Source organism: Athalia rosae, chromosome 2, assembly GCF_917208135.1.
Source record: "Athalia rosae chromosome 2, iyAthRosa1.1, whole genome shotgun sequence".
NCBI classification, from domain to species: Eukaryota; Metazoa; Arthropoda; class Insecta; order Hymenoptera; family Athaliidae; genus Athalia; species Athalia rosae.
Genome location: NC_064027.1, coordinates 5,154,263 through 5,169,828, shown reverse-complemented (window position 1 = coordinate 5,169,828; position 15,566 = coordinate 5,154,263). Strand labels below are relative to the sequence as shown.

The window sequence follows — 15,566 nt, the reverse complement described above, 5'->3', positions numbered from 1 at the left end:
AGCCCCGCGCCTCGTGGGCTTATTCAAATATCGTTCCAAAGTGATGAAAAGGAGAATAAATCAACGGTCGATAGGCACGTTAACGGGTCTCAGAATTCGGTCCAAAAACATCGTATCTTGAAGTTATCTCGGACAGCATCGTATTTTTAGCTGAAACGAGAAATCCTGAGAAAATTTCACTAACAGTACTCAAATTTAAGATATTTATGTCGTTGAAAAAATGTAGGGGTACGATTTTCATGAGCAAAATCATCACGATATGTCGAGAGATGAAATGGAAGGCATCCATCGAGTTTGGTGATGAGCGAAAATTCATTTTGACATAACGAAGATGCAAAGGGGCCACGAGATTGCTTAAGACGTCTTTGCTCGTTTCTGCTTACCGAGAAGTTCATTGGAGGGGACGGCCAGATGATGACGAAATATCGACCATTGGATGTGCAACTTCCAGCGGAAAGCGAGCACCGTTGAATGGCAGAGCGTAAAATTTTCGAGACCCCCTGTTTGAGAATCGTTGATTTGGAGGTCATTCAAGGGCACCTTCTGTGACATTCGAAAAAATCATTGAGTGCATCCCATATATATCAATGGGAGGGCCAATCATCTGAGATCCGTTCATCTTTTCCACCGAATCCCTGAAACTCTAAGAAAGATTATTGCAATGGATAATTATTACTAACTGCAATTGTATGCACGTACGTACAATATGTGCACCAATGTAAATATGGCGACGTGTGTTATTACACTAGACATATTCATGTCCCATTAATATCCTGATGAATAAGAATCAGCGCAGCTTCTCGTTCTTTACATATTTATCCAACTTACCCCAATTAGTTAATCTCATCGATTTGGTTGGCTTGGGCGTATGCATTTTGATCGTATACCGTGGCTCCTACGATTGTTTGCATTCGTTTTGTTACGTGAACTAGAACCTGAAGTTAATTTAACATCCTAGCGGGCGCCTAATTATAGTAAATCACGCCATTGACATCCATTCATCAAATTGGGAGCTTTCCAATGGTAGAATTGTGTTGGACCAACGCTGATAATGCAGTTACGTCGGAGCGACGATCATCGTGACAAAAGATTCCTGTTCTTTTGCCCTTGACAATTTGGAATCATAGAATGCGAACGTCGAAATGATGCTATTTTCATACGTGGACTATAAGTCTGCACCCTGAAGCCCGAAATAATGTGATTCTTAGCTATCATAATGTTGACTCGCACACTTCAGGCAGTGGAGGATGAGAGTACGACATAATTATTCCGAAATCGATTAAGGGTAGTTCTCAATTGCCTTGTGCTTTTACGTGTAATAATATATTCCCGATCCCTTAAAATTTTTTTTTAAATATGGAGAGAAAAAAGAGAATATGCTTCCAGGAGATGATAATTACATATTTTTCGAGTCTTGAGACTTGGGAGGTTGAAAACGTCTTTGCTTAGGGGATCTCTGTGTAAAATTTCGTAAGACCGAAGGAGCAAATATTTGTCCACGCGTACAGTAGGTACAGTGTTGGTTCAGCGTATGGGGTAATCAAGGGAGCGACGATGATAACGAAACTTGAGAAAGTGGTGTGTATAATAGATAAGTTTTCAACGTACCACTATTATGATTCTCGCCTTACAGCGAAGACGTTTCCTTGGAGATCTTTGACTTTTGACCTGCATATAAAGTAATCTAAAAAACAGGCAGAGAATTGCCCCGTATGCATTTCATAACGCATTCAAGCCATATCTCATCGTTTCCTGATTATCTGCCGTGTACCTTACGCCGTTTCTCATTCATACGAATAAAGTGACAACCGTAATTCTGGACGTAAATAATTCAAGTAAAATTGAGGTACAATATTTCACTTGATATCGTGCGTTGCGATGTATGTATATACTTGTTATGTGTACAACGTGGATCGACGCCGTTATCGGTATCACGGGGCGGAATTCTTCTCTATGAAATTTTTGGCGTACAGGAATTCACGCATGTCGCAATTATTTATACAACGCCGTTATTGTATAACTCTCGTCATCAAGCCGTAATTTTACACGGAGCTATTTCGCCGCAGTCAATGCCCTCTTCGTTATACTTTCCTAAAGCTGCCGAAGAGCACGCTTTAGCCCTTCGCAAGAACTCAGCTTGGGCATCTTTCACCCGTGAAGAATCGCCGTTCCATATTTTCAACGCCGACATCTGAGGAAAATGATAGAGAATTCCATAGGACGCCATTTCTCCTTGACAATTTGCTGAAAGACTATCGCTCAAAATTATGATGTACCTGAAGAGCGCGTCCGTAACAAAAAGTGAGAGTCCAGGGCTTTTTACCCTTGAACGAATTAATTGCATTCAAATTTATCGTCGATGCCTCGTCGCTTTGACCGCCGCTCAGAAATGTGACAGCTGGAACGGCGCACGGTACGGTTCTCATTAACGTGGTTAACGTTGCTTCAGCAATTAGCTGGAAAAGATTAAACCACTCAAAGGATACGTCATCGATGGAGATACCTACGGCGGGTTGTGGACGTGATTCTTACTTGCGGGCTGCATGAGTCGCCATTTTCGACTCCTGGCAGGATCATCGATGGCTTCAAAATTGTTCCTTCGATGAAAACGTGGTGCAGGATCATAGCGCGATAGAGAGCGGAGAAAATCTCTTCGTGGACCTGCTGGCTTCTGGCCAAACTATGACCACCGGTAGTCAGGACTTCCGGTTCCACTATTGGAACCAATCTTGCACTCTGACAGATGCTCGCGTACCTGTAGTCAAAGCGTTGGAATGATTAATTCCATGATCAGATCGCTCTTTTCTAAGAATGAGAAAAATAGGGCTCGAGTCGTTGAAAACTGCTTCCAAAATTACATTCACCTTGCCAAGATGTTAGAGTTTTCTTCGATGGCTTGTCGACTGGGTAGCGTATCAGTGATGCGAAATGTGCATCTCCACTTTGCGAAGTGACAGCCTTTTTTCTTGTAATCGATGCATCGTTCGAGAAGATCGTCCAGCCCTTGTGTCGTGGTCTCGTTGTCTGAACCGAACATCTCCACGAGACCTTTGTCAACCTTGATACCTGGAATGATGTTCCTTTTTCGAAGGAATTCGGGAAACTCGGTATCGCTGGATGCTTTTTGGTAAACAGTTTCGTTGTGGAGAATCACGCCGCTGATGTACTGCGATATTTGATTCTGTTTGAACATGAAGAAACATGGAAACACGTCAGTTATTTTCGGAGGAGAGAATAAAGAGTGAATCTGGTTGAAAAAACCTTTTCCGCCGAAAATAGCATCAGTCTGTAATCCCTTCTGAGTGTTTCGTTGTTTTCTAAGTTCAAATCTTGGAATCTTTTGGTAAGAGAAACAGGTGACTCGTCAGCTGCGAGGATTCCTTTACCCGGGGCTGTTAAAGCCTCCGTGATCTTTTGTAATTCCGCCCTTAAGGCTGAATCCGGCTTTTTGTAAACATCAGTCGTCGGCGTCTAAAATTGCAGAGGAAAAGCAATGAAAAATAGGATTCAGTTTGCCGACGAGATAAATCAATTAACTCCACTTCGAAGCAATTACAAAAAACCAAAACATCGTTATGCATGATATCCCTATTTACACAAATTTCATCTTACATCATAAGTGTTGTTTTCATGTTCATGACATGTAAACAAAAAAGATTATCAAAATCGGGTTGACGTAACGATCGACAATCGGGTCCCTCGTATCTTCATCACGGTCCCACCCCTGGCTAGAGTTATAATCACATCGTTTTTTAAAGTCACTTTTCAACGGTTATCAAGAGATTACACGGGGGGCTCGATTGGTGATGTTTATTGGTAATCAAAAAACAAACTCTATCATTTAATTATAGAAACGCGACAAACTTAATTACGCGCACGATACCATCATACAATCCGGACTATTTGAGATGTATGTAAGTAATGTTAGAAATATGCCTTTCAAAGTCTCCCAAGTACCAGGTGACAATATTAAATTATTATCAATTTTGTATATTTTCATATACATTTTCACATATTATTCATGTTCATAATTATACCGCCATTAGCTTTCTAAAGCTTTTGGTGCAACGATAATTTTTGTCGCATGAGCACCGTCACAAATGAATTGCGCTTTTATCAGTTCGCGCGATATGGCTTGTGCTATGCATGTCATATCTAATTGTAAGGCAGAGTGCAATCTAAAAATAGTCTATATTTCGATATGGGTTTTGGGAGTGGTTGACATTCGAGCCCCTATTGCAACATATATTCATTAACGAAATAGGAATATTTTTGAAGACCAGATAGCTTATCAGACATCAAACTTGAACTGTAACCCATTACGCAAAATAAAGTCACGTTAATTATTATCTTGATCGTTGAATTATCATCAGTTGTGCGATTAGATCAAACATTCCATGAAATTGTCAGTTTGATATGTCAGGTATACCGGTGCACCTTGCAAATGTCAATGTCCAACCTTTTTACAACAGCACTTTCCACCCATCCGAGCCATGTTTGTAGAAGCATCCGATACAGTAATTGTGAATGATTTGTGCAATTTTGTGTGTTGGTTTTCTAATACTTTGTGCTCGAATTAATCGACTGTTTTAATTTTGGCTACAAATTTTCTTTGCTGAATAGATGGAAATGGTTAAAACATAAGAAGAAATTTAGTAGTCTTCGTTTTTTCAAATGTATAAAATTCATAGAGCAATCTCATTTATTCTCATGTCATCATCGATTGTTGAACTGTAAATTTGAAGAATTTCCAGCTATAATTACCTATCATGAACCGCGATTTTGTATAAAAATATTCGAGAACGTTTTCAATATTCATAATGTTGAGAGAATTATTGATTTGTTTTCATATTTTAGGTCGCAACCGATCAAAGCTAATGATGTTTTTTGAGTGAGAACGTAAATGCCATTTGAATTTGTCGAATTGTGCCGGTCAATGGATGTAGTTATACAGTGATATCTGGTGGTGACCCATGGCCGGTGCGGAATCAACGATTACAAGTGCCTATTCTCAAGTGTAAACAAAGTATACTTCACTGTCAGTTGCTTTTTTTAGTGAGCTCTGCGATTGCCTTGGCTTGGTGAAAATTAAACGTCAAGGAATTTTCTTTAGTATCATGAGAGGTATCATGGAATCTGGTGAAAAAAAAGGAGGTTAGGATAGATTAGGTTATGTTGTGTTCAGTTATGCTATATGGGGGTTTATGCTTTTGTCAATACTGGAGATTAAAAAATAAATTCGGATTGAATTTAAACGAATTATAGCAGAGCTAATAATTTACGATGGGAGATTCTGCGAAGCATAACTCACGCTCAAAAGAACGCTCGCGTTCGCGTTCAGGACCAAGTAAGAAGAAAAAGTCTAAACGAGCTGCCAGTTCCTCATCAAGTAGCTCTGACAACGGTTCGGATGTTTCTGTCAAAAGGAAAACCTCCTGTTCCAAAGACAAAAGAAAGAAGTCAAGACGCTACAGTAGTAGCTCTTCAAGTAGCAGTTCAAGCTCGTCGAGCAGTTCCAGTTCAGAGCATCGCAAGGACAGTCCTCAAAAAAATACCAAAGCATTCAAGAACTCCGAACCTGTTGTTGAACCAACGGAATATAAAAGTGGTAATCGTGGAAGGAGTCAGGAAAGGTCGAGTCATGACTGGAGAAAAACAAATGATGACAATAGCCGATCTACTAGCCGTCCTGATAGAAGAAATGATCATCTGCCGTCCAAAGAGTTCCAGGATTACAACACAGAAAAATTCATTCATCGTCAACGTAATTCATACCAAACAGACAGACGACCTAATCGTTCTGGCAGTAGAGACAGGCGTCCAGATCGATCTGGAAATTATCGCAATCAGAGAAATAATGCAGGTTTCAGATCAAATATTAATGATCGTAATTTTAGAGGTGCAAGGTACAACCGAGGAAGATACGATTTTGGTGAACATAGAAGCAGGGGAGATCAGCGAAACTTTAGAAAGACCGAAGACTATAAATTTTCAGGTTTTGATGCTTCTAAGCAGTCTGATGGTTATGCTAAAAAAGAGGATTATGAAGAGCCTATGAAACCTGTAAGAAAAAATGAGGACCCACCAAAAATTCAGCAGCACCAATCAAGAGATCATAGTCTATCGTCCAGCAAAACTGCAAAGAAATCAAAGAAACGTAAATCAAGAAGTAGTTCATCCAGCAGTAGCAGCAGTAGTAGCAGCAGTAGCAGCAGTGATGATTCTAGAGCTGAGAGGAAGCGTAAGAAACGTAAAAAAATTGCTCTAAAAATTAAGAAAGCAGAGAAAAAACAAAGAAAGAAAGAGAAGAAATTGAAAAAAAAGCTGAAAAAAAATAAATTAAAAATCACAGCTAAAGAACAGAAGATTGTAACACTGGATGAGCCATCTACAGATAGACTGTTGAAAGATATACCTGTAAAAGTGACGGAACGGGCTAAGGCAATGGCTCCTATGACCAAGGAGCAATGGGAAAAGAAGCAAAGCATTATTAGAAGAGTTTACGATGAAGAAACTGGACGACATAGGTTGTTATGAAATCCATACATCTAGAATATTTCTGTTATGAATGATACATCAATTGATCAAAATCGTGTAGATGACCATGAACACACTTTGCACTCAATATTTATAATGGATTTGACTGTAGCTATTTGCCTTCTCTTTGATCCTATACATTAAATGTAAGTCACGTCAGATGACAATATTAATTGTATATTTCTCATATTTTTATCAGGTGCTCAATAATCGACAATTGAGTCACTCAATGAATATCCTGGTTTGATTTCAACAGGTTGATCAAAGGCGATGGTGAAGTATTGGAGGAGATAGTCAGCCGCGACCGTCATAGGGAGATAAACAGGCAGGCGACACGAGGAGATGGAGAATATTTTCAGTCTCAACTAAGGCTTTCTAAGTGATTATGCTCAACAAGTGAATATTTATTTTAATATCTAAACGAGAAAGTTATGAAATAAAAGGCAGACGACTCCTATAGATTGACTATTATTGTCAGGTTCCTTTCTGATTTTATTATGCAGAAGATTAGCAATCGGAATGAATGACATTGTAGTATTTTGTTTAGCAAATAACATATTTCGGTAACATATCTTTTCATTGTGCTAGTTTACAAATTCTTACAGAGTATAGGACCATACGAAATAAGTTCAAATGCGAACAGAGAATGACATGTGCATTTCAAGGAACATCTGCTCAGCGAGATTCGTTAAGAAAATTAACGCTCATGATCTATGATTGTAACCCTGTATACATCAATCATACATATAGCAATTCAAAAGATCCAGGTCAACAAAAGCATTGAAGCTATCGGGAGGATTTGTAGCTAACAGTATAATCCCACGTTGGAAGCTATAAAAGTATTTGTTGGTTTAAGGATTTATTATGAACATAGCTTGAATCTTTTATGTACAAGATATTTTACAAGGTCCTTTACGTTGAACTTGAAATGTTGGGTATTTCAAATCTGGTTTTCGCTTAAATTCTAAAATGCGCTCAATTGCGTAAAACGTACTCAATTGCGTGTGCCACGAGTAGATATGGATAAAACTACTTATTCATCCCAGCACCGACACCGTGCACTAATCGCAATCGACACTAATCCACATTCGCTCTTCTGTACAAAGTTTGTATACTACATGTAACGCAAATAGTACTGGCGCATTGAAACTACATTCTGATTCAGAGAAATTGAAATTCAAATGCATATTGAAGCACCAATCAAACAGCGTAACAAGTCCAGATCATTAAATGACGATTAACAAGAATATCTCCAAACGCAACCGGAGTTTAATGCCACTTAAATATCTAGGATCTTTTTAGCGTCCAGCAGACCTTTAAGACAAGGAAAGAAAAAGAAGAGCAATAAGTAACTGTACTTGAACATCACAGAAGCACTCAGTACAACTGAATGAAGGACGTTGTGTGTCCGTCTCGATATACTGGATCATCTGTGATAGGAGCCCGACACAATGGGCATGTAGATTCTCTGTCCAACCATGTCGACACACAAGTTTCGCAAAAAATATGTTTGCAGCGTAATCTCACAGGCGTTGCATATTCTTCATGACAAATCGCGCAGATCCCTCCAGCCGCTGTAAGCTGTTCTTTAGATGGTGAGACGCCTATGTTCTGCAGCATGGAACGATTTATTTTGGCAATTAAATAAAAGTTAACGTTTCATCAACCTTATGGCATTATAGAGTCTTACACACGTACCACGTTCTGAAGCAACTTCCATGTTGCCGTACGAAAAAGTTTTCCACGTGATACAAGGTCGCTACCTTTGCTGACCATGTATGCAGCTGACAAAAATACCCCTAAGACTTTTTCTGGACCTTGATACGCTTCTAGCAAGTAATACAACCATGGTTGGATGGTCGCAATGGATCGATACAATTGCGAGGTAGCTTCTATCATGAGATAGTATTTACCCTGGAAGATATGAATGGACTTAGATTTTTTATGATTGTGTGATTTTGGTCCAAGGACAAACAGATTAGATCAGATAATAACCATTTGATTTTTACTATGTACTCTACACAAGAAAGCCATGTACTTACTCGTTTGGGGAATGCGAGTATCCTGACGGGCAGACAAGTCAAAATAACTTTGAATACGATGGTAATCAACTTTAAAATGTAATCGGTGATCGCGACAGACCATAAAAGCTCCCAGAGTGTAATAGGTTGTGTATAAGATGGTATTAAAACTAAACTCAGATAGAGTTTATGTTCTTCAAACATGTAATCGATAAAGATGATACAACCTATGATATAAAATAAAACAACTAACAATACCATCCGACTTCTATTCTGTTGCTTAGCTATTTCGAGTTTCAAATTGTTATTTGTATAAATAAACGTTATTAATAAAGCTATAAAATGTAATATCCCAGCTCGATGATCATAAATGCATTTGGCAAGCAGTATCATTACGAAAGGAACATATTTCTGTACAATTTCTAACAAAGCTCTAGTCTCCGGACTTATGTGTCGGGCGTCCGTTGGCCCTTCTTCAGCGTTATTGTTATTATTTTGACTTTCTGCATTGGCAGCTTCGCGAATGTTGTTCAAAAAATTGTCTGTTGCTGTTCTGTGATGATGGTGACGATGATCATGGCTAGATTGCTGGTGGGATTCAATGTTACTGGTAGATGGTTGATCATTTAGATTTATCACATAGCTATCAGCTGTCGACGGAGGTGTCTCCTGCTGAGTTTGGCGATTGAGCCATGATGTTAAAACAATCTCATGTGGCTGTAATGAAAATATGCAACGATTCATCTACTATTACTAGTGACCTAGATTTGGTTTCATGATAAATAAACTTGATAGGTCGCATTGTGTGTAAACAGTTACATGAAGCTTCTAGTATAAATCTGGAGACAAAGTTCACCAGGTTAAATTTACAGACTATTCTAAACATCTAGTAATGTTATATTCAAGATCATCAAATAGAGAAGCAACTAATCCTTCAAACAATACTGAGATACATGTGTTTCTTTTACCGCTCGAGCCTGCTCAAGTAGTGGACGAATCTCTTGTAGTGCTGTTGAAAGGTTATCAGCAAATATTCTCGATTGTTCAGCAGTTCGGCCACTAAAATTCAATCCTCCTATGCTAACAGTTGAGGAAGAAGACTGCTCCGTATTGCCTGAGGTGTGAGTCATTAACAAATTGGACTGTCTTGGCTGCCGTAAGCTGTTCATATTAATTCTATGTGGTATCCCTGCAGTTTCAACGGTACTTCCAGACTCCTCGTTCATCGCAGTATCCGTCATCGTCGATCTGCATGAAATGCTTCACCAATCAAAATTTCATTAGCTCAGTATACCATAGTATTCCTTGAGTCGCTTTAATCCAAATAAATTTCGGAGTTAGAGATAGAAATTATTGGCGTGTAAACCAAGCATATGAGCAGCTAATCTCTAGTCTTTGAGGTATGTTTATTTAACAATTAGCATTGGGAAGGTATTCTGGGTAACTATCTGAGTTTTCGACCCGATGATGTAAAAGCTTGAATTGGGCAATAGAATTGGTGAATTTCGTTCAACGAGCGTCTTTTGATGATGAATGTGAAGGGTTAACATTCTAATAAAAATTTTTCTTACATGGTCCAATAAGCTCTAACCTGTCCGAAGACCAGCCTACATTCCTTGGCCAAAATTGGTTCACGTTTTGTATCTACCCGCCGAATACCTTAAACTGTTATTAACTTTTATTCGAAATAAATTCTCACTCTTTTCTATGCACGTATAAATATCGAAAAACATTGACAGATTATCATTAAGCAAGTATTTATCACAATTTTGACGTACGATGTGTACAATCGCTGGATTCATCGGTACGTAGGTGCGTTCGATGAAATGTCACGCCATTTACAGGAGTGACGACAAACTGAGGCTATTGGTCGTCAAAACTGCCATCTCCATCTGCGCATTCAGCACATTTGAATTCTTCTTCGAGGATTCTCGATTTGGCACATTCAAATCAAAAATCTAACATACGAAAATTTGCTATGGGAATCATTTCTCTAAGTTCGATTTTCCGTTGAAAAAAATTATCTAGCATACTCATGCACATGAATATGAACATCTATCATGCCAGAATGATTAATAATTACTTAGAAACTAAATACCCACAGGCAAATTGGAGTCGGCTTCTGTTACACCACGTCTACTTTAAGAATCGTTTCACGTCTTCCACTGGGTATTTTTTCGTTTTAACTTGAACATTATGTTGGGTTTCCACGTAAGTGTAGGTGGAATGCGACCTAGGGCGTTCAACAGGAGCGTTGATGGCTTTGGCCCAAATTATGGAAGCAACAGCCCCCAAGGCACGGGACATACACAACAGAACCTGATTGAACTCCATATCTCGAAGACCGTAATACTGTTGGAAAATAATGTATTAGGAATTTGTAACTACGATTGAATCGCCACTAATTGAAAACTTTATCGAAACTAGCAAAGTATTGTTGTTCTGACAAACAAATTTCTGTTAGTACTACAAAACAAAACTCAGTTTTATATTGAAATCGACGATACATTTTTTCGTTCAGCAAAACTTGTTACTCAACTCTCAAAAATTGAATCGATGATATAGTATTTGTTTTAGTAATTTTTATTCCAATTTCTATGCACACGGATTTTTTGTCATGCCTTTCCTTTTTATTAGTTGGTATAGAAACGTTACAGCTCTTGCGGTTTTGAAACCACGTTTAGTCGATACCCGACCTCGCTTTGTAGAAATTGATACTGAACATGTGATATTGCAACTATTTTTATGCAGCGGAATTACATTTTTCTGCTTTAATTAATCCTACTTTCGAAATTTCAAACGGATATGATTTCTCTTGAATCGAATAGCGTGACGAGTCACGAGATGTACACCTATGTGTAACATCGTTGGACGTAATTAGTTAACGCGTTAAATATAGCTGAAAATTATTTATGTCTTGTTGAAGCGAGAAAAGTAAAAAATACCCGCTTGGTTCGTGGGCAATGCGGTGATTTTTTCCTTCACTTTCTTTCACTCGTTTGAATTAAAACTGTCTGAAAATCTTACTTGAAAAATGGGAGCCGCTATCGCGTTAGGCTCAGGCCAGGTATTCTTCGATTTAGCTTCCTTCAGCATCGGAATCAGAACTTTTGAAATGGACCGAGAGAGCTGCAACCGGTCCAAGATTTTCGTCAGAAACTTCGCTTTTCGCTAAGACGTCACGTTTAATTACAGCGTTTAAACTTTATACATAAATTAGAAAATTCTCAAACTCATACAGCTGCTAAATGCTCCCTTTGTGGGTATATGTATATTTAAATGCAGCGGTAGAAGTACGATGTAACTCGAGCTGCCAGCCGCACGAACTTGGGCTTAAAAGGCTTCGAATAAACTTACTTTAAAGGGTTGATTTTATTATCTGCATTCAAGACCCGCGAAAGCTGTTCGTATAATCCGAAGAATATCGTGTAAATGGAATCACCTCGTATTTTATACCATCTTTGAATCTCGTAAAAAATATCAACCAATTTCCGTAAAAACTGAGAATAAATTTAGTCATTGCTCAGGTAAAGGTATACACCTGCGTACACTTTCAACAGGTGTGTCGTTCGGGTAAAATATGCAGTGATATTTTTATCTTGTAAGTACGTAACGTTACCCCTCGATGACAAATTTTTTCTCCCACCTCTGCGAGTATCGGTGATTTGTTATACCTTGATCTGAGGCGCATCCGGTAGACGTTCTCTCGCGAAATTTCTCAACATCATATATCTCGGGTCACAAAATTCCGACTCTTTATAACCGCTCGGAAGTATTTCTCGATCGACCAGGAGACCGAGGTAGCTTTTCATAGCAGTTTCCGTCGGCTCACATCCCAATGCGTTCTGGAGTTTCGCTTGAAAGTCCATGCACTGGATGCAACGATTGATTGATCTTGTTATGAAATTTGATTTTTCGCTCATGATTTAAGAGACATTCAATTACCGACGTAAATATATGTCGCTATACCTGGAGCATCGATCCACCTTGTGGTTCGTCGGCGTACGCCATGACACCCGCTGCTAAAGCCTGGCTCGGATCTAACGTCGAATATCCGAGGATTTGGGTCATGTGAGCGCCCGGGGAACCGCTGTCTTCGTCCCTAAAAACAGTTATTACTCAAACTCAACTTGAACGAAATATTTAACCCGGTTGATCACTTCTCGAACTTAATATATATCGCACGCGAAGCACCAACCCCCGAGAACGAAAGGCAATCGGTAGACGTCTTCTGCTTTTGTGATTTATTAGCATGGACTTACGCGTTCACGGTAATATAGAGGCGCAGGAATTCGCCGAGGGATGATTTTTTCCCCTTGTCATCCGCAGCCACGTTTCCCAGACAGTCCAGTAAAAGATCGACCCAATCTCCTTCGTCGGAAATATGATCTAGACTTTTTGACTGGCTGACCAGACCCACGATCGTCGGCAAAGTCGCCAAGAGTTCCATGCAGTCTTCGTAAGTGTACTTTTTTTTCGAAATGTAGCGTTAATATGATGTAATACCGATATTAAGAAGATAAAAAAAAAAAAAAAATCCAAATCCTTCGGAAAGCTTCCATTGTCGGTATATTTTTGTAGGTCTGGCGTGTCTGATGAGAATATTTCAACGTCACGCGATTTTATTACAAGAGTTCACAACTCGTTTGAACTACCATTACAGAAAAAGTCTACGAGATCTTTAAGAATTTCGCATATCTCAGGAGGTAAAGTTAAAGATTATACCGTTGAATTTACAACCGTAGCTACGGTAACACCTAACGAGGTAGCAAACCACCTGATCAATCTAAAACTTTTATGCTACCAGGCTATTTCGTGCGATGAAAAAAATATCAAAAAATTTCAGAGTTCTGTCTCGGCGGCAGCTTACTTCCCAGTGCGTGTGAGTGGTCGCTCCAATTTTCAAGGCGTCTCGCATGTGTTTATCGGCGCGAAGAGTCGTCAGAGCGACGCACAATCTTCCGAGGGGTGATACATTTTCCGGTAAAGTTTTTAAAACCGTACCGACGATCCCTCCGCCTTTTTCTGCCCACCATTCTCTTCGCCTCTGCCGCCTCGATATCCAATCCGCTGTCAACGAGGCGGTTTGTTCGTGGCTCGGAATATCGCCGGTCAACAAAAGCCAGAAAACAGCCTCCGGGCAGGGTGAATTTCCCCGACGTGGTAGCAGCGCGACAACTTCGGGGATCGTGAGCCCTCGATACTTGACCTGCTTGTTATTTTTATGGAAACATGATGAATGCCCACTTTGATAATTAATCGAAGTAATCGCTCAAGGGGATCAGAGATGGAGAATGCTAAAAATTCACCCCGGCGCGATCGGCTTCGCGTTTTTTTTTTTTTCTCTTATCCTCATCGAAAAGCACTCTCGATATTCGATGAAAGGGATCCCACCGACCCGAAAGTGTACTCGGAGATTCCCACTCCGACTCCATTTCTACAAATTAGGCACATACTCGGTGGAAAAATTGTTCGATTCATCCCGCGAGACTTCCCGATAAATCATTCATTCGACGTCGAGATTATCAATGAGTAATAAAATGATCAACTGAAAATTTAGATAACGCGATTCCCACGTTTTGTACAAATGAAATATTTCTCTTCTCGGATCCTCCCTTACTCGCAATCGGCTGCGTGAACTGTATAAAAGTGCGGGCACGAACCAGCATAGGCCGTAGGAAAGTAAAGTGCTCGACGAAATCCATTTAATTAGCAAGTCCGTACAGCGAATTGAAGCAGTCCTTCTTTCTCTCTAATTCAGAAGTTTTTCCTCTCCCTTTTTCCTTTCCTTACCCGCACGCGCTAATGTGTATTAATTACACAGCAGACGGCCGTGGGGTGATTTAAACTCGTGCTAGCGAACGAGAGTGGAGGATAAGCGAGAGACTAAAAGGACGAAAAGGTCTCGGCGGATTACCGCGGTTATAAATTATTTGAAACCATCTCTCGTAGGCGATGTATCGCGACATGTGCGGTTATTTTCACTCCGAGCTGGCCTTGACTTTTTCGGAAGTAACGAAAACGCGATGGACCAAATTTCAAAATTTCAAAATACGATTTTGTTCCGTTCGGCTCTTCGTTCGAGTAATCGTACAATGACGAACAAAGGCACCCTCTGCCTCACATAATTATCGCCCGTCCCGAACAAGGGAACTTTTAACGAACTCCTTCGATAATTAAGGAAAGTAAATTCTCACCCCAAGTTTTGGATCGATTTCCGAAGTTTCTCTGACCGCAGTGCTTACACCTTTCAAACCTTGATACAGGTCATTTACGGTGATGTGACTGACAACGGAGTTCCCGTAACGAGTGCGAAACTTTCGCAGCAGGTCGTAGTGAAGGGGTATTTTTTCTAACAGGGCTTCCTTCAGGTCCGTTCTGGTGCTCGGAGTCCCTCGGGTCCTGCTCACCTTGATCATTTGTATATTTTAATCAGATTTTCCCGTTTACACGGGCGAAATGCAAACCCTGCGGCGTAATAATCCGGCTACGGTATAGGTGTACTTTGCATAATTGACGAGTTCAACGAAATGAAACATTTTCGAATTTATTCGATCACGCGATTAAATTCCAAATTTCCTCGATTCGTTTGAAAACGTTTTTTTGACAATCTTTTTCCTTTCTTTTCTCTTCTCAATCGCATTTGATAATTAATCGGAAGAATAAAATGATTAAAAACCTTTAGAGTTTGAGGTTGTCCGATTCCAGTTATTCCACCTGTCACTGTCGCGGCATAGTTTCGAGATTTTGGAATTCTTGAATAAATTTGACGTTTCGTAATTCCCGTGGATATTTTCAGCATCCTCGCCCCACCTATCTGTATTTCACACTGTAAAATTAATCGAAAGGTTGAAAGTCTCTTTAATCGCGAAGATTTCAAATTCTTACCCCTTCCAAATTTTGAATGTCGCCAAAAATTTTCCTACCTTCACATACGATTTTGCGTTAAGAGTATATTTCAAATGGAACCAAAGATCAATACGATTGTGAATAAATATACCTAAAGAT

At 39.6% G+C, this 15,566-nt stretch overlaps 4 protein-coding genes across 10 annotated transcripts; 1 reads left to right on the top strand and 3 right to left on the bottom strand.

The window, feature by feature from the left end:
• Positions 1 to 11: 11 nt before the first annotated feature.
• LOC105684669 (fructose-bisphosphate aldolase-like) lies at positions 12 to 4,687 on the bottom strand. Of its 4 annotated transcripts, none has more exons than XM_012398211.3 (8): positions 4,460 to 4,687; positions 3,262 to 3,471; positions 2,865 to 3,181; positions 2,533 to 2,755; positions 2,277 to 2,456; positions 829 to 2,191; positions 384 to 643; positions 12 to 150 (listed from the first exon to the last, which is right to left on the bottom strand). In XM_012398211.3, exons 1-6 carry the CDS (start codon positions 4,493 to 4,495, stop codon positions 2,030 to 2,032), a joined length of 1,128 nt encoding a protein of 375 aa, XP_012253634.2. In that variant the 5' UTR covers positions 4,496 to 4,687; the 3' UTR covers positions 12 to 150; positions 384 to 643; positions 829 to 2,029. The 4 variants fall into 4 exon arrangements, with proteins under 4 accessions (XP_012253634.2, XP_048507112.1, XP_048507113.1 ...); XM_048651155.1 differs by having other exon boundaries at positions 384 to 543; XM_048651156.1 differs by lacking the exon at positions 4,460 to 4,687 and adding an exon at positions 3,613 to 4,138.
• On the top strand, positions 4,683 to 6,992 carry LOC105684668 (uncharacterized protein DDB_G0271670). Its single transcript, XM_048651153.1, has 3 exons — positions 4,683 to 5,154; positions 5,266 to 6,527; positions 6,794 to 6,992. Exons 2-3 carry the CDS (start codon positions 5,284 to 5,286, stop codon positions 6,918 to 6,920), a joined length of 1,371 nt encoding a protein of 456 aa, XP_048507110.1. The 5' UTR covers positions 4,683 to 5,154; positions 5,266 to 5,283; the 3' UTR covers positions 6,921 to 6,992.
• A 6-nt stretch (positions 6,993 to 6,998) lies between these two features.
• Positions 6,999 to 10,464, bottom strand: LOC105684666 (RING finger and transmembrane domain-containing protein 2). 4 transcript variants are annotated; one of them, XM_048651152.1, is made up of 6 exons: positions 10,337 to 10,464; positions 10,130 to 10,223; positions 9,527 to 9,806; positions 8,580 to 9,275; positions 8,236 to 8,451; positions 6,999 to 8,148 (listed from the first exon to the last, which is right to left on the bottom strand). In XM_048651152.1, the coding sequence occupies exons 3-6, from the start codon at positions 9,797 to 9,799 to the stop codon at positions 7,915 to 7,917; spliced, it is 1,419 nt and encodes a 472-aa protein (XP_048507109.1). In that variant the 5' UTR covers positions 9,800 to 9,806; positions 10,130 to 10,223; positions 10,337 to 10,464; the 3' UTR covers positions 6,999 to 7,914. The 4 variants fall into 4 exon arrangements, with proteins under 4 accessions (XP_048507109.1, XP_048507107.1, XP_012253632.2 ...); XM_048651150.1 differs by having other exon boundaries at positions 9,527 to 9,818; positions 10,337 to 10,463; XM_012398209.3 differs by having other exon boundaries at positions 9,527 to 9,818; positions 10,130 to 10,381.
• LOC105684670 (probable citrate synthase 2, mitochondrial) lies at positions 10,235 to 15,367 on the bottom strand. Its single transcript, XM_012398212.3, has 9 exons — positions 15,238 to 15,367; positions 14,756 to 14,968; positions 13,429 to 13,767; positions 12,821 to 13,026; positions 12,528 to 12,660; positions 12,233 to 12,430; positions 11,586 to 11,687; positions 10,661 to 10,910; positions 10,235 to 10,516 (listed from the first exon to the last, which is right to left on the bottom strand). Exons 1-8 carry the CDS (start codon positions 15,358 to 15,360, stop codon positions 10,695 to 10,697), a joined length of 1,530 nt encoding a protein of 509 aa, XP_012253635.2. The 5' UTR covers positions 15,361 to 15,367; the 3' UTR covers positions 10,235 to 10,516; positions 10,661 to 10,694.
• Between the last annotated feature and the right edge of the window lie 199 nt (positions 15,368 to 15,566).

Bases quoted from the DNA above. Each gene is read 5' to 3' on its own strand.
- LOC105684668 (XM_048651153.1), top strand. From the start codon at position 5,284: ATGGGAGATTCTGCGAAGCATAACTCACGCTCAAAAGAACGCTCGCGT. The intron at 6,528-6,793 runs GTTGTTATGAAA...TGATTTCAACAG, and splicing joins GAAGAAACTGGACGACATAG to GTTGATCAAAGGCGATGGTG.
- LOC105684669 (XM_012398211.3), bottom strand. From the start codon at position 4,495: ATGGCTCGGATGGGTGGAAAGTGCTGTTGTAAAAAG. The intron at 3,472-4,459 runs GTTGGACATTGA...CTGCAATTTTAG, and splicing joins GAAAGTGCTGTTGTAAAAAG to ACGCCGACGACTGATGTTTA. The intron at 3,182-3,261 runs GTTTTTTCAACC...ATGTTCAAACAG, and splicing joins TGCTATTTTCGGCGGAAAAG to AATCAAATATCGCAGTACAT.
- LOC105684666 (XM_048651152.1), bottom strand. From the start codon at position 9,799: ATGACGGATACTGCGATGAACGAGGAGTCTGGAAGTACCGTTGAAACT. The intron at 9,276-9,526 runs GTAAAAGAAACA...TTTTCATTACAG, and splicing joins TACTTGAGCAGGCTCGAGCG to CCACATGAGATTGTTTTAAC. The intron at 8,452-8,579 runs GTAAGTACATGG...CATATCTTCCAG, and splicing joins TACTCGCATTCCCCAAACGA to GGTAAATACTATCTCATGAT.
- LOC105684670 (XM_012398212.3), bottom strand. From the start codon at position 15,360: ATGCTGAAAATATCCACGGGAATTACGAAACGTCAAATTTATTCAAGA. The intron at 14,969-15,237 runs GTTTTTAATCAT...CAAATGATCAAG, and splicing joins GACAACCTCAAACTCTAAAG to GTGAGCAGGACCCGAGGGAC. The intron at 11,688-12,232 runs GTATAACAAATC...GACCGGTTGCAG, and splicing joins CGGATGCGCCTCAGATCAAG to CTCTCTCGGTCCATTTCAAA.